Source organism: Stegastes partitus, unplaced genomic scaffold, assembly GCF_000690725.1.
Source record: "Stegastes partitus isolate 25-593 unplaced genomic scaffold, Stegastes_partitus-1.0.2 Scaffold2126, whole genome shotgun sequence".
Taxonomy (NCBI): domain Eukaryota; kingdom Metazoa; phylum Chordata; class Actinopteri; family Pomacentridae; genus Stegastes; species Stegastes partitus.
In genome coordinates, this window is record NW_007579857.1 from 57 (window position 1) to 14,581 (window position 14,525).

General features: G+C 44.3%; 1 protein-coding gene across 1 annotated transcript in view; it reads right to left on the reverse strand.

The window, feature by feature from the left end:
• Positions 1 to 465: 465 nt before the first annotated feature.
• Positions 466 to 14,525, reverse strand: part of LOC103374040 (verprolin-like) — a 50,914-nt gene continuing 36,854 nt past the window's right edge. Inside the window, exons 5-6 of the mRNA XM_008304059.1 lie at positions 2,017 to 2,231; positions 466 to 615 (exon numbers count right to left, since the gene is read on the reverse strand). Of these exons, the coding sequence (XP_008302281.1) occupies positions 481 to 615; positions 2,017 to 2,231 (350 nt within the window). The 3' untranslated portion in view covers positions 466 to 480. The remainder of the gene's footprint in view (positions 616 to 2,016; positions 2,232 to 14,525) is intronic.

Genomic DNA, 14,525 nt, shown 5'->3' on the forward strand with positions numbered 1-14,525 from the left:
TGCGGTGATTCTTTCTAATCCTTGATTAATGTTGTCATTTGTGCAATTTCAGTAAAGACAGTTGACCTCATGAACCTGTGGGGAGGTTTTGGGGGAACAAATACACGACATTCGCTCCTTAACGTGGTTCAGCCATCGTGTTTGGATAAAGAAAGAGAGGACGCCTCTCTCCACACTCAACCATCCGCTCGGACTTTTAACTCTATTTAATTTCCTCTGACAGGAATAAAGTTCTCCATCCTCCTGAATCCTATTACCTTTGCACGAGAGGTGTCTTTAACTCATCATCTATCTGCTATCTATTGTTTCTGCCTGCCTGTCAGACTGTCTGCCTCTTCAGCTGTTTAAGGCTCTTTGTCTGTGTAATTTCTTGCCTTCTTCTCCTTCCTACACACCCATCTATTTCCTTGTCTGTCTCCATAAGTGCAGCGTTCATCCGTCTGACTTTAACGCGGATTTATTATTTTTTTATAAGTGCACCTACGTGAAGGGCTCAGTCTCGTGGACGTCCAAGGCAGCTCCACGTATCCTCCCCTCCTTGAGCGCCTGGGCCAGAGCTTTCTCATCCACCAGGCCTCCCCGTGCGGTATTGACCAGGAACGCGCCCTGACGCATCTGCGGTGCACAAAACACACAAACGAGTCAACACGGGAAAAACAGACACACACACAGGCAGGTGTTTACAGACTGAACGTCAGGTGAGCGCGGTTTTGTGCGTCTGTCGGGCTGGAAGTCAAATTAATCTGTTTGATCTAAAGCAGAAGATCAATCTGGATTTGAGGGGAGGGCGTCTTAACCAAACCTATTACATGCGAGGTAGAGGCAAAGTGACATCTTTGTTGCACCTGACACCTGAAAGATCCAGGAAGACAGAAAGCACCTGTGAAAAACACTGTCAGATGTGGGGATAGAGAGCAGTCCTTATCCGAAAGCGAGAGATGAAATGAAGGATGAGCTGAAAGATGAGGCGGCAGCAGCAGCACCCCTTGCTGCTTGTGGTAGGAGAAGAAAAAAAAAAGACACAACAAAAAGTGTAAGAGGGAGGAAGGAGGAAAAAAAAAAAATCAAATGAATATGCTCAGAAGAAAGTAATCCCTTAATCTTGACAAAAGCTGAAATCCAGGGGCATGAAAAGCCTTTACGCTGGCAGGCAGTCTTTTATTAGGCCTTGGTGGTTTTGACACACAAGAAAATACACAAACATGCACACACACGTTTCCACTTTAGATGCTAAGAGCCACTGCCAAAACATTTTTTATTTTTTTTTTTTTGGTGAGGAAAAGAGAGAAAAGTGTTCTTTCACTGCAGCACTTAAGAGGCAGCTGAGAATCTTCGGCTTTTTTGGAAAAGACACAGAGTTAACTGGGTTAGGCTATTACCCTACACCCACTCCTCTTTATCTCCTCGCGAAAGCTGCAGCTCGCGAATTTCGAGAAGGAGACGAAGGGTACACGAGAGGCAAGACAAAGGGAAACAGCGAGGAGCAACGTGGGGCGATATTGACAGAAGGGGAGACGCTCCTTCAGACTGCTGCAGTTCCTCGGCTCCCCTGCAGGTGTCTCCCCAGGCGGCGCCTCCGAGTGCAGTTATTGACTCAGAGCGGCACTTTCCCCCTCTCAGCGCTCTCAGCCCCCCGCTGTGCAGCCTAGTCGATATATTTGCTGTAGCCGTGGGCTGGCGCTAATTGCATTTGACAGAGCAAAGGGATGAATTTGTGTCCAGCTTTGGTGGAGCTTAAGATAAAGAGCTGGGAATGTGCAGGCAGGAAGGGTGCTGCTGTTTCCAGACTCTTTTATTTATTTTTTTTATTTTCCTTTCCCCGCTCTCTCTTTCTACCAACTATAATGCTCTTTAGGCCAGCCTCCAGGCTGACAGAGTAATAATGCACCAGCAGCTCTGCTTGTCTACCTGCTAGATAGCAACTGCATTAAGCCGAGGTCAGGTCGCAGCTGTTCAATGCGATGTTCAGCTCTGTCGGGATGACGCGCCTGCACGTGTGCGGGTTTGCTAATGCACCTGTTTGATGGTGAAGTCGTTGATGAGGTGGTGGTTGTGCTCGTTCAGGTTGCAGTGCAGGGAGACGCAGTCGCTCTGGTAGAGCAGGTCCTGCAGGGTGTAGACGCGCTGGACGCCCAGCGAGCGCTCCAGGCCGTCCTGCAGGTAGGGGTCGTAGAAGATGACGTTGAAGCCGAAGACCTTGGCCCGCACCGCCACCGCCTGGCCCGAACGACCTGACGACACACAGACACGAAGACGGCGTTATTTCACAGTAAACCACAGGAGCATACATATGGACAACATATATGCATGTTTATGTTACTATCCAGAGCAGGGAGCATGTTGTCTGCAACTTAAGTGAGATTACTCTGATATAAGTCACTGGATTTCTTGCCAAGTTTGGAGCAGCTGAACACAACGCAAACAGAAAATAGAACTTGGAAAGAAAAAGTTGCACAACAAGAAGAAAAGAAATTCAAGGACCACAGATGAAAGTCGCCTCTTGAATAACTCGAACACGTTTAGAGCCATCACGTGTTCTGTCCCTTTTAAATACAAATAAATGCAGAATTCAAAGTTTAATTGGTTCCAATCACTTCAGTGTTCTATAGATGTTGTTAAAGGATCGTGAGCCTCCTTAAGAATCCTCCTCTTGTGATTCAAACTAAAAACAACAGTTTTAATATCGTACAAGATTCACAACTAGACTTTTAGTGGCTCTAAACAATTTCTGTTGAAAACACAATGAAAGGAAATTTTAAAAAACAACTTTACGAGACTGTAAAACGCGCACTTTAACATTATAAAAAAAAAAAGTTTAATTTCCTAGAAAAGCTGAATCTTTACTGGCGGCTTAATCTAAAACATACAACCTCTAACCAACGAAGTGATTTTAAACGAATCCCTCCTGTCCGTCAAATTAATCAGAATAAAAACCACGATCCTCTAACATTCAGTTTAAATTATATCATATTAAAAAACAACTCACTCCCTTTATCATAAAACACACACATACAAAAAAAAGACCAGAAGCTTGGAAGCATTTTCTTTGTTGGACTCTTGTTTGCGGCTGATTCATCAAACATGTGGCTCATAAACTACAGAAAATGTTCTGAGTGTGCAAAGCGAGGAGCTGCTGCTGCTGCGGTACGAGCATCCTATAGTGCTTCACGTCGGTTGAATCGCGAGGCTTTGTGATCTCAAACGATGATTCACGGCGGGTCAATGCCATTCAAAACACAGAGTCTTCACTCAGCCCGTATTCTTCTCTGCGGCGAGTGTGAAGGATGTGTTCGAGAGACGGAAAAAGAATTTACGAGTGAAAAGTGACGGAGAAGTAATTTCAGGAGGAGGACAATGCGAGGCGACTTGTCTCTAGCCGAGGCTGTGAGACGCTGAATCAGAAAGCGTACGAGCCTCCGTCTCTCGCAGACATTTGTTGTGTAGGATGTGAGTCTCCACTCTGCTGGCTGGAGATACCGGTTGCTGTTCTGCTGCAGCTGAGAGCAGGAGAGTAATGGAGAGTTGGATGTTGTTGCTGGTGAAAAGGATCGATAAGGTCCTTTACACTCTCAAGGTCCTCTCTTTGTGATGGAGCATTATGTCCTGCTCTCAGGCTCCACAGCCGAGGAGAATCATCCCTCCTCGCTTCCTCTTTCAGCGTCGGCCAATAAGAGATGGCAGGATAAAGACAGGCCTACTTAAGCAGCCGCTGTTTTAATGACACCAATGGATTCTAATTGCGGCTAAACATTACTTTCATCCCTGATTTTGACTGAAGTAAAAAAAAAAAAACCAGCCCGTCAGCAGCGATGTGTTTTTTTATCCACCTCTCCTCAACCAGTCACTCGCTCTATTCCCAGAGCACATTTTGACATCACACAGAGCACAGAAATGAACTTGTTGCATTCAGCGGCTGGTTAAAAGTGCAGGTTGAAAGAAGAGCGATAGCAGCAGCAGCAGCAGCAGCAGCGGGGGAATGAGTTTTTCCAGTCAGTCTCAAACACACCAGGTCGTCTTGCGGTTTGCAGAACAATCTGATTTACCAAGAAGCTGCTGCCAAAAATCGGGATCACTGCTTTTTTTTTTTTTTGCAATAACTTTTCTGCCTCTGAGGTCGTTGGGGTTTGATCTAGAACGGTTTACAATGAACCTTTGTTTTTTTTGGTTTTGGGGGTCTAAAAATATCTCTACTGGAAAACTATTAGTGTTTTTTTTTTTGTGTTGATTTTCCCGGAGAATCCCAACTTCGCTCTTCTTCTTCTTCCCCTTCCCACACAAATCAATGCCACTAACAGGGAAACCAAGGGGTCTGCCTCCCACTCAGGGGGATTTTCAGTCTGTTTGTGATGCTCATTTATCAACAGAAAACAATCGTAAACAGTCCGATCAGTGTTGATGTAGAAGAGGGGCAACTCCAGGTGTCCTGAACCGCCGTCACTGAGGGAAGATGCATTGAATAAAACACACCACCGTTTCCCAGAGGACAGTAAACATCATCTGCCCATTGCTACCACTGCAGTATTAAACAGATATAACAGGCATATAGAATTTAGGTTAAGCTGTGGATGAAGCTTTTGTAAAGACTCGTAAAGACTACAGGGATGGGATCTATTTAGAAGAGCTGGAGGAAACAAGTGCTGCTGAACAAAGCAAGACTGACCCAGAACCTAAATAAATAAGAATAAATAGAAGATAAAGAAACAAAAAAATGCTTGATGGACGTAGTGTGATGTCTCAGCTCGGTGAGTTTGTGCATTTTAATTGGGAATTATCAGAAAAGCTTATTATACTACATATATACCTGAGTCCTCATGTACGAGATGTGTCAGAAAAGTTCCAGGACTGGTGTCACAGAAGATAGATTTCAAATCCAAACTACTAGTTTTCCTCTTCCAAGTAATCCCCCTGGAGTCTAACACGGTTCCTCTGTAGCTCCATTGTCACAGCCATCTTGATGTCGTCCACGTCTTCTAAACGGGTCTCCTTGATGACCCCCTTGAGCTTGGGGAAGAGGAAACAACCCCACGGAGCCAGGTGGGGTGAGGAGGGAAGTTGCACGGAGATGTTCTTCTCAGCCAGGAGCTGTGGGATGCTCAGGGCGTTGTCATGGTGAAGCAGCCTCCACTGGTCCTGCCACAACTCTGCTTCTTCTCTGAACAAAACAACGCTGCAGGATCTCTGTAGACGTGCTGGTTGATCGTAGTTTGGGTTTGAAATCTATCTTTTGTGACACCAGTCCTGGAATTTCTCCGACACACCTCGTACTTCTGCATGACTGTCTCGCCTGCATAAGCAGTCATAGAGTGAGTGGCCCCAAAAAACTGAATATTTGGCTTCCAGCAATGTGCTAAAAAAATGTTTTATAAGACTTTGTGCCACCCCAATGAGAGCAACGATCCCAGCCTGACCACCACTGATGTATACAGCAGAGAGTCACATTATGTGTGTTGCCTGTCTGCTACTAGAGCCAAACTGTTGAATTTAATATTCAAGATATTAATATATCCCATGAATTGTTATATGTCACAATATTTCACATGTAGGCAAAACTACTCCCTCATGTTCAATACTACTATTCATAACATAGGAGCAAACATGTACAAAATAAATGTTCAGTGTATTCATGCTCTTCCCATTTTGTTTCATCTCAGCATGTATAAACATCAATAAGGTTTCAATCAATCAGCTTTCTTTGTCCCTCATCTGGCGCTTCACGATGCTGCAGTGTGTTAAGTATGCATGCGTTTAACATACATGAAACACACACGGCTGTAAAACTAGTCGGTCACATCGACGGAAAACCAATTAGCTCAAACATTCTGCAAACAACCACCTTCCCCTCCCAGAGTTCGGCAGGGAGACGCCAGAGGGTGTGAACGAGGCTACCAGATGGCGGCGAACTGAAAGCGTCGATGTAAAGGATGCTCTCTGATTACGTAACCGCTCGCTGTAGAGGTCCTGCAGAGTTTCCTGTGCAGTGCCAGTTACTTTGCTGCAGACGCTAACCACCTTGTCGAGTGCATTTTGACCTTGAGAGATTGATACCGGCAGATAAAAAAAAAGAGAAAGCGAGCGAGTGAAAGATCGATGAAACGCTGTCACCGGGGTCCTGCCGATCTGCAACTTAGAGAGTTTCCCGAGACAAAAGACGTTCTGCCGGGTTTCCTTGTACACCGTGTCAGTGTGATGCCAGTTTATTGTCTAGTGCAGCTCCCCAGAAATCCACTGTTTCTGTATTCTGGCCCATCAATCAGCGTACCGTCAGGAGAACGGGAATCAATGTTCTTAGTCTAAAACTGATTAGAAAAAGTTGAAGAATCGTCAACAACAGGACCACTGGAGCTCTGCTCGGTGTTGAGGCGACGGCATCGTGAGTAAACTTCAGGATGTGATGCTTAACATACATGCTTGGGTCAAAACCGACCATTTACTTTTTCTAAAAGTTAGGAAACTCTGAGATCCAGCCAATAATTCTGCTGCTGTTCAGTGCTGAAGTCCACAAATGATATTCCTGCCTGACAGTGAGAGTGCTAGAGATGCTTTCATATAAATAGTTTAGCAGTTAGAGCTACTGTGGCATCCTGAACCTCTCTGTTGGATCTATAACGCACATTGTAGGGAGTCAAGATGTTTGGTCCCATCTAGTACTTCTTCTGTTTTTTTTTTTTTGTAGTCTTAACCACAACATGAAAACTAAAGTAATTAAATTATTAAATGAGAAAACTCAAACTACTTCCCTCTGAACTTCAAATCTTGCTGGCAGTTTTCAAAAGGCATGTTATTATTATTATTATTATTATTATTATTATTATTTTAATTTGAGCAATCACCCAACTCATCGCAGCCAGAAACTTTAAAAACAGAAAGAAATGTTGGAGTTTTGACTTCCCAACAGTCCTTTAGCGACCCAGGTGCAAGCTGCCGTGTTGTCATCCAATTCTAAATTGTGATGCTTAGTCTAAACCATGTTTTGAGACTTTTTCTGCTAAACTGCGGGCAGTGTTGACACAGAGCAGACAGGGGACGAGTATTAAACTAGATTAGAGCCACCATTCTTTCTTCCGGTATTGGTAACACTTGTGGGCAACAATGATGTTGATTCCAGGTTTTTCTATCTTTGTAAAAATGAATAATAAAAGAAATTCAAACGTATTTTTTACCCTCTTTATTAGGGATGAATGATCTATCGGTGACCACATCGGTATCGGCCAATATATCGGTATCGGTTGATATATCGGGGACGTTATCGGTATCGGCCAATATTAGCGTTTTTTGCGATATATCGCTATTGGTCCGATGAACAAATTTAAGCGATGTGATTGTCTAACATCAGCGCCTTCGTCTCTACTATTGCTGCTATTTTACAGATGTTTTAACTTAAATAGTCGTGGACTTAAACGTTAAATATGTTTAACTTTGTAATAAAGAAGACTTTGTGGTCTACTCTGGGCTTCTTTTGAATAGTTTTCTCACAGTGCTTACTCATTTTTCAGTGTGAACAAAAATTGAATATCAACATCGGTCATATCGGTTATCGGCGATATCAGAAATCTGAATATCGGATATCGGTATCAGACATTTTAATATCGTGCTTCACTACTTTTTAAAGCTGTGTTGTGCTGCACCAGTGAGTTCTCTCTGCTTCCAGCCATGGTTTCCATAAAGGTTCAGGATTTTATATTGCAATGAAAAATGAGCCCACGGTGAGTAAAAAATGTGTCTGGAGACAATAAAACGAAACCGCCTGAAGCTCAGAGGGTTAAATATGCGTCTCTGGTCATTGTGTTCGGTGTCCATGAGCTGAGGGGAGCTATGTGTCTCTTTAGCTGGTAAATGTTCACCAACCAGCGGCTAACTCTGTCTGGGTGTCAGTGGGTTTATTCATCACAGCTTTAGTGCTTTTTTTTTTTTCACTAAAAACAGCTGCTTGCTGCATCTGGAAGTGACACTGATGAAGCTGGTGAGAGTGAACTAAACTCAATCACTCCACGGAGCTGAGGGCGACCGCGGAGCCTCTGATAATTATTTGTGGATTTGTCACTGCGAGCGACTCCATTCGCGTATGCATCTTCATTTGATCCGCTGTTAATATAAAAATATTGATTATAGGTGGCTTAGACGGCTCTCCGTAGATGAACATAATCCCAAAATCCCAAATCAATTTGACCAGATCAAGCAAAGGATCGACAAGAATACTTTATTTCTACTCATCTGGGAGTAATAACTAGACCACTACTATTACATCTGAAATGAGAAATAGCAAATGAATTCACCAGCGAGCCCAAACTGTTTCTAAGAGAGGATCAAAAGGTTGGCATGGCTGATATTTGAAGTGCTCCTGAGTCTATTGTGGCTCCGGAGCCAGAGGTTTTTCATTTTTTTCACTCTGTGTGTTTGCAGCCAGCGGAGTTGTGCAGCTGGCTGTATGAGTCCGACAAACAAACACCAGGAGGCCTCAGCTCTCCCCAACCTCCCACTGACAATGGACATTGTTTTGGAAATGGCTTGAGCCAGAAAGACCAATAGAGGAGGCTGGGAGGTGGGAGGATTGGGTGAGAAAAGAGAGAGATCGGGGGAGACATTTTCCCTGCCAGGACCTGCTGTTCGGGCACAATAAGTCCAGGCAGCTGTCTGGGACCTGTAGGGAGGAGGAGGAGGAGGTTGTGTTTTTATGGATGTGCGTGTGTGTGTGTGTGTGTGTGTGTGTGGAGGGGGGGAGTGTATGTGGACATAGAGATAAGGTGGCACTCTGGAAAGGCTTGTGAGAAGACAGAGCATCTGTCAGCCCAGTGATGTTGAGACAGGGCAGAATGACGCACAAGCGCACACAATCAGCAGTAAAACAGGTGCAGGGAGGCAAACGCATTGTAACACACACACACACACACACACACACACACACACACACACACACGCACAGAGAGGCAGAATCCAGCCTGCCATGAGGCCCGATTATGGCAGGGCAAGATGTCGAGGGACCACAGCGACAGAGAAGAAGAGTCGAAAACAGAAGAAGCGAGAATAATAGAGATATAATGGCGAGCATTAGAGCGGCGGGATGAGGGAACAGTGAGGCAGAGAAAGGAAGTCAGCCCAGAGGGAGGCGAAACAGACAACCTTGAGATAATCTGCGGGACGGGCACAGGGAGAAAAATAACCTTATCAGAGCAGGAAAACAGAAGGCACGCCGAGCGGTGAGAGGATATGAAAACACAGAAGGGAAGGCAGCGGAAGGCAGCGAATAAAATAAAAAAACACGATAAATGTAAGAGGAAACGTAAGAAGGCTTTAAAAGCTGCAAAAGCAAAGTGGGATAAGTGGTATTCACCAAAACCGATGAGGCCCAGGGTTTCCCCACGGATGCGGGCGGCGCCGGACGCCACCTCCCGGATCTGCTCCACGCTCTGGACCCGCGTGCCCTCCCGGAGAGCCTGGTACAGCCAGGTGTTTCGCCGGTAAAGGTTAAGGATGTGGCACAGGGTGGAGTCCGCCGTCTCCTCCACAGCTGCCGAGGGAATGTTGCACACAGCGATGCCTGGAGAAAGAAAGATGAATATATATCAAAATAATCCTTAGGAGGGTGTTGTGAGCATACAGGTGGCCCTTTTATCCCACTGAATAAAGATACCGACTGGTAGCTCGTTGAACTTGTGGCCACGTCCCCGAACACATATCATCGATTTAGACAGAATTAAGATGTGAGCAAATTTAGGCCAATAAGTGATTCATTGTGAAGCTCCTCCACATGTGAAATCCATTCAAATCAATCAATATTAATCGTTAAACTGATGATTAAAGCCTCCAGAGGAAAAAAGAAGTTAAAAAACATGAAGCTCCAAACTGATTTCCAGTTAGAGTTTTCATAACCAGACAAAGCATCGCATTATCATAATATCATCCACGGAAAGACGTGTAAGGATGCATTAAAACAAGTTTGCTGTCAAGATCTCATCCAGCACAGTGTTCACAATTTTTGTTGCCTTCAGGCACTTTAAACCCCTGAACTTATGGTATTACCTTGCCTCTCCTGCAACAACACACATTTTTTATTTTTTTTCTTTCTGCCTTGCTCTAACACTTAAGCACTCCTGCCTGCCCTCGCTCTCCTCTAATGTCCTCATCCCACTCTGTATCTCCGAGTAGCAGCACAGTTGTCTCTGGACAGCAAAAAATAGCCAGAGCCTGCTCAATCAATGGGGCCTTTTCTTCTCCCCGAGAACAGCCGTCATATCAGCGCCGCCTTCTCCAGGCATGATAGCTTTTGACTCCTGCGTTGCAAGGCAGAGCGCCTTCGGTGAGTGGGTGGCAGTTAGACACAGTATCTCGCATTGGCAGGGAAATGGCAGCTTTGTCAACTGTAAGAGCTGTTTGAGCCACCAGCCTGCTGATATAAGCCTGGGTGGTGGTTCAGAGGGAGAACTGAACTCTTCTCCTCCTGCGCCTCTTTCGCTCTCCGTCCTTCTGAACATTCTGGCTCGCGGTGGGATGTCTACAAATCATCTGACTGTTTAATTCAGCCTCTGATGCAACTCTGAAAATCCATACAGTAAAAACAAGGACGCCGTCTGAAGCCGTTCCCCTCCTTCAGGGGAAAATCTCTATCAACTGTATCTTATTTTGACGCCTAACTGCGTCGTGTCTTTTGGACAATCAGTGCAATTTTTCCGAACGCTATAATGCGGCGATGTGATGATTCATCCCCTCAAGATTCACTTAAATGTGATTACTGGCGCCGGAGGTATTGCATGTCGTTAACAGACAAACGATCAAACAGAAAAATAAGCAGACGGCGCTCCCTATAGGGAGATCGATACGACATGGGATGAGGTACATTTCAAAGCAACACAAAACACATGAGATAAAAAAAAAAACACCCTCATGCATAGAAACGAGCACAATGGAAATCCTGACATGACTTCTCTGCGATAAAACCACGATGCATTCTGGGTATTTTGCTCTGAGAGTTCGTACCAAGCTCTCCGGCCGCCTTGATGTCGATGTTGTCGTAGCCGCTGCCGATGCGGATGATGATGCGTAGAGCTTTAAACTTTTCCAGGTCCTCTCTGGTCAGGGTGATGGTGTGGTACATCATGGCTCCCACCGCCTCATTAAGCACCTGCAGACACACACGTTTGTGAAATTTAGCGTGATAACTCAATAAAATGCCATTTCTCTCCCCGACTCATTAATCTTCCTGTTGCTGATCCTTTTGTCCATTCATTCGTTTGTTGGTTCGTTAGGGGCCGTGCAACGTATGGCTATTAGTCCATTAGGGCACATAAGAACCTATGACAATCACAAGATCGCATTCCTTTCAGAGGAATCATGGAAGTCACATGTCTGGCATGACTCCGGACACTTTAGAGAGCGTTTAAGATTTCACGGCGAGAGGAGCTGCAGACGTCACATGGTCACCAGCAGCCCTGACACGCTGTCCATTTAAAGACCTGCACTGGGAAGGGAAACAAGTCATTATATTGTCTCGCGGGGGCAGCACTTCTGCACGGTCATCACAATCGCACTCAGACCCCGAGGGCGTCTATGGATTCGTCCAATTGACTAGACAGAGAGGTCAAGGCAGCCACTGATCACAGGATAAACCTGGAGGTATGATAGCACAGCGGGTCCAAGGAGTACGAAGTTGTACTCGCTGCACCGAAAACTAACTCACCAGCAGAACTGTCATGATTTCAACTGTCCAGCTGTCCTTGAACGCATCATGTGTGACTGTCGGTTTCACCAAATCTAAGCTTAAAGTTGTGATATTTCTTCAAAATGACTTAGTCAGAAATTTGCCAAATGTGATGCTTTCATACAAACCAGATTCTTCAGAAAAACAACAAACTCTGGACTCCTTGACTCCACCGTGAAGCCCTCAGTGACTCACATTCACGGAGGCTTTTTGGTTTCACTGGGCTGAACTGCAGGCAGTGTTTGCACAGAGCAGATACGAGTCGAGACAAAGTGAGAAACAAACTGAAAATGTAGGTTTTTTCTCCCCTTATTGGGAAAGAAATAATCAAAGAAATTAAACTTTTTTTTCTGTGATTTATGTCATTATAACTCTCTTCCTCCAAAATAAACAATAATTTGAGGTCTTTCTTCTTCTGGCCGTGGTTGTGCTGTTTCCATAGATGTGCAGGACTTTATATTGCAGTGAAAAAGAAGCCTGCGTTGAGTAGAAATTCAACAAAAAACATCATGACGTACCCTGCTATGTGTTTCCTGTTTCTTGCACATTTTCTAACAAGGTGTACCGATGAAGAAGCCCTTCAAAACAAAGTTGTGATTTTAAGCAGCATGAATAGATGTAAATGTATGAGGGAGTTGCAAGTTTCAGATCAGTTTTAATTTTAACTCCTATCCAAATTATGAAATCTGATTTTGAAAAAAAAATGGCTACAGGTTACTTAAAGCATTTTCCAGATCAGCGCCTTATAACTGACCACATGGTGGCGCTGTTGAACATGACTGACCCAACCTTCCTTCTAGTGTCACTAAGATCCATTTTTTTTTGTTTTAGTTTTTAAAGATTTCCCTCCTAACGATCAACCATCTCGTCATAAACTGTACTCAGGTGAAACATTTGCCGACAGAGCCGTGTCGCCCGAGGCCGGCCGTCACCGTGAAACACTGCTCCTCTGCCACTTAACATGGACAAGGTGACCTGGCCTGTGATTCAGCCTGATGCGGATCTAAACTATTTCCCCTCAGTATCAGCCGCAGCCCCTGTCAGCGCCTAAATAACAGCTCCGCGTTCACCTCCAGCCAAACTGCATTAGCTTTCCTGTGATTAGTAGATTAGCTCTGAATTTCCATACTGCTTTTATTAGAGCCGTGTCCTGGACAAGCCTCGCAGATACTAGTTCAAGGTTAAAACGCTCCTTGCACACATACACACTATTTTCTCTCCCTGCGCGCCGTGGCCTGAGGGTCTGGTGTTGTTTTTGAGCCGGAGAAGGAGTCTTCCACTATGACGGGAAATTCGCCCTGAATGTAGTTTATTATAATGGAAACTCTGACCCAAACTATATCCCCCACCCCCCCCTCTTCAGTGTAACCAAAGCTTTATTGCTTTTAGCATCTATCATTTCTTATGATGCCTGGACTCTCCTGACAAGGCGGTCAGGCCTCCCCGTTTGGCCCGGCTGAGCGTGAGAGAGGATTCTGTTGCAGAGTTTTGATTTGCTGATGGATGCACATACTGTACCGATGTATGTGTTTGACTCTGTGGCTTCCCGGGGAGGGATTTTATGGCTATGAAATCATCCCACCAGTGATCGGGTTGGATGCAGCGGCGATGAGAGCTGGCTGTAACGCTGAGAACAGACTTTTTTTTCTTTTTTCCTCAACCTGGAATGAAGGTCGTGTTGCTCAAACTGTTGCTTTAAGGCTGACATAATAATAGCTGTAAACAACACTGAAAAGCAGCGCACCAGAACGTGGAGTTTGCTATAAAGGGGAAGCTATGACCCCCCTTTTTTTTTGACTGCATCTTAAAATACACTTCAGCAGATGCGAGCAAAAGGGAGAAGACGGCATAAAAGAAAAATATTCCTTGTCGTAACGGGGCTAACATGACAAAGTAAAGCTTGAAAAACAAAAACAGCTGTACACTCCAGTGAATGTGGCCTTAAAGGAATATTTTGACACTTTAGAAAGCCCGCTTTCTCACCAAGATTTACACAAAGACATAAACGCTGCTTTTATCACGTACAGTAAAAGGAAGCTACGACTAGCGGCTGGTTAGCTCGGCTTAGAGACAGACAGAGAGCGGGAAACAGCTAGTGATGCTCACATTATAGCATCCTAAAAACACAGTAATCAACATGTCAACTGAAAAAAAACTGTTTAAATTGATATGTCATATGCTATAGAAGGCTACGGGCGTTGTGAAAAATGGCAGGCTAGCAGTTTCCCTGTTTTCAGTCATTGTGCTAAGCTAAGCTAAGTTAAGCTAAGCTAAGCTAAGCTATAAGGTTGCTGGCATTCACCACACTGACCTGAAATTGCAGCAAGAAAGTATATAAATACTTCAATTAACTTGAACTTATTCTATAATATATGTATTTTTTATAAACTTTCTGTACCCGCAAACAGTTTCTGGGTGTTTTTTTTTGCTTATTTTTATTCACCATGGGCTCATTTTAAACAGCATAAAGTGCTGCACCTCTATGCAAACAGCACAACCATCGCTAGAACTCAAAAATATTATCTGGGCAGTACAAAATTTCACGATGGAAAATGAAAGTTGCAGTTCTTTGATTGTTTATTTCACAAAAATTTGAAAAGCTCTGGTATGAGCATACACAACATTCTTCCAAATGCTCATGGGTGGAAAAAAGAAAAAAAAGATGTTGACTCCACAGGCAGGAGATATTTAACAAATTCTGTTTGTTCCATAATTTGTTTCGATAATTGTCTCACGTCTTGTCTCATTTTTGTCACCGCTAAATCACTTATGGCTTCATAATTGTGCCGAAGAGAAAATCCTTTTTTATTTTATGATTATTTTTGGTATAAAT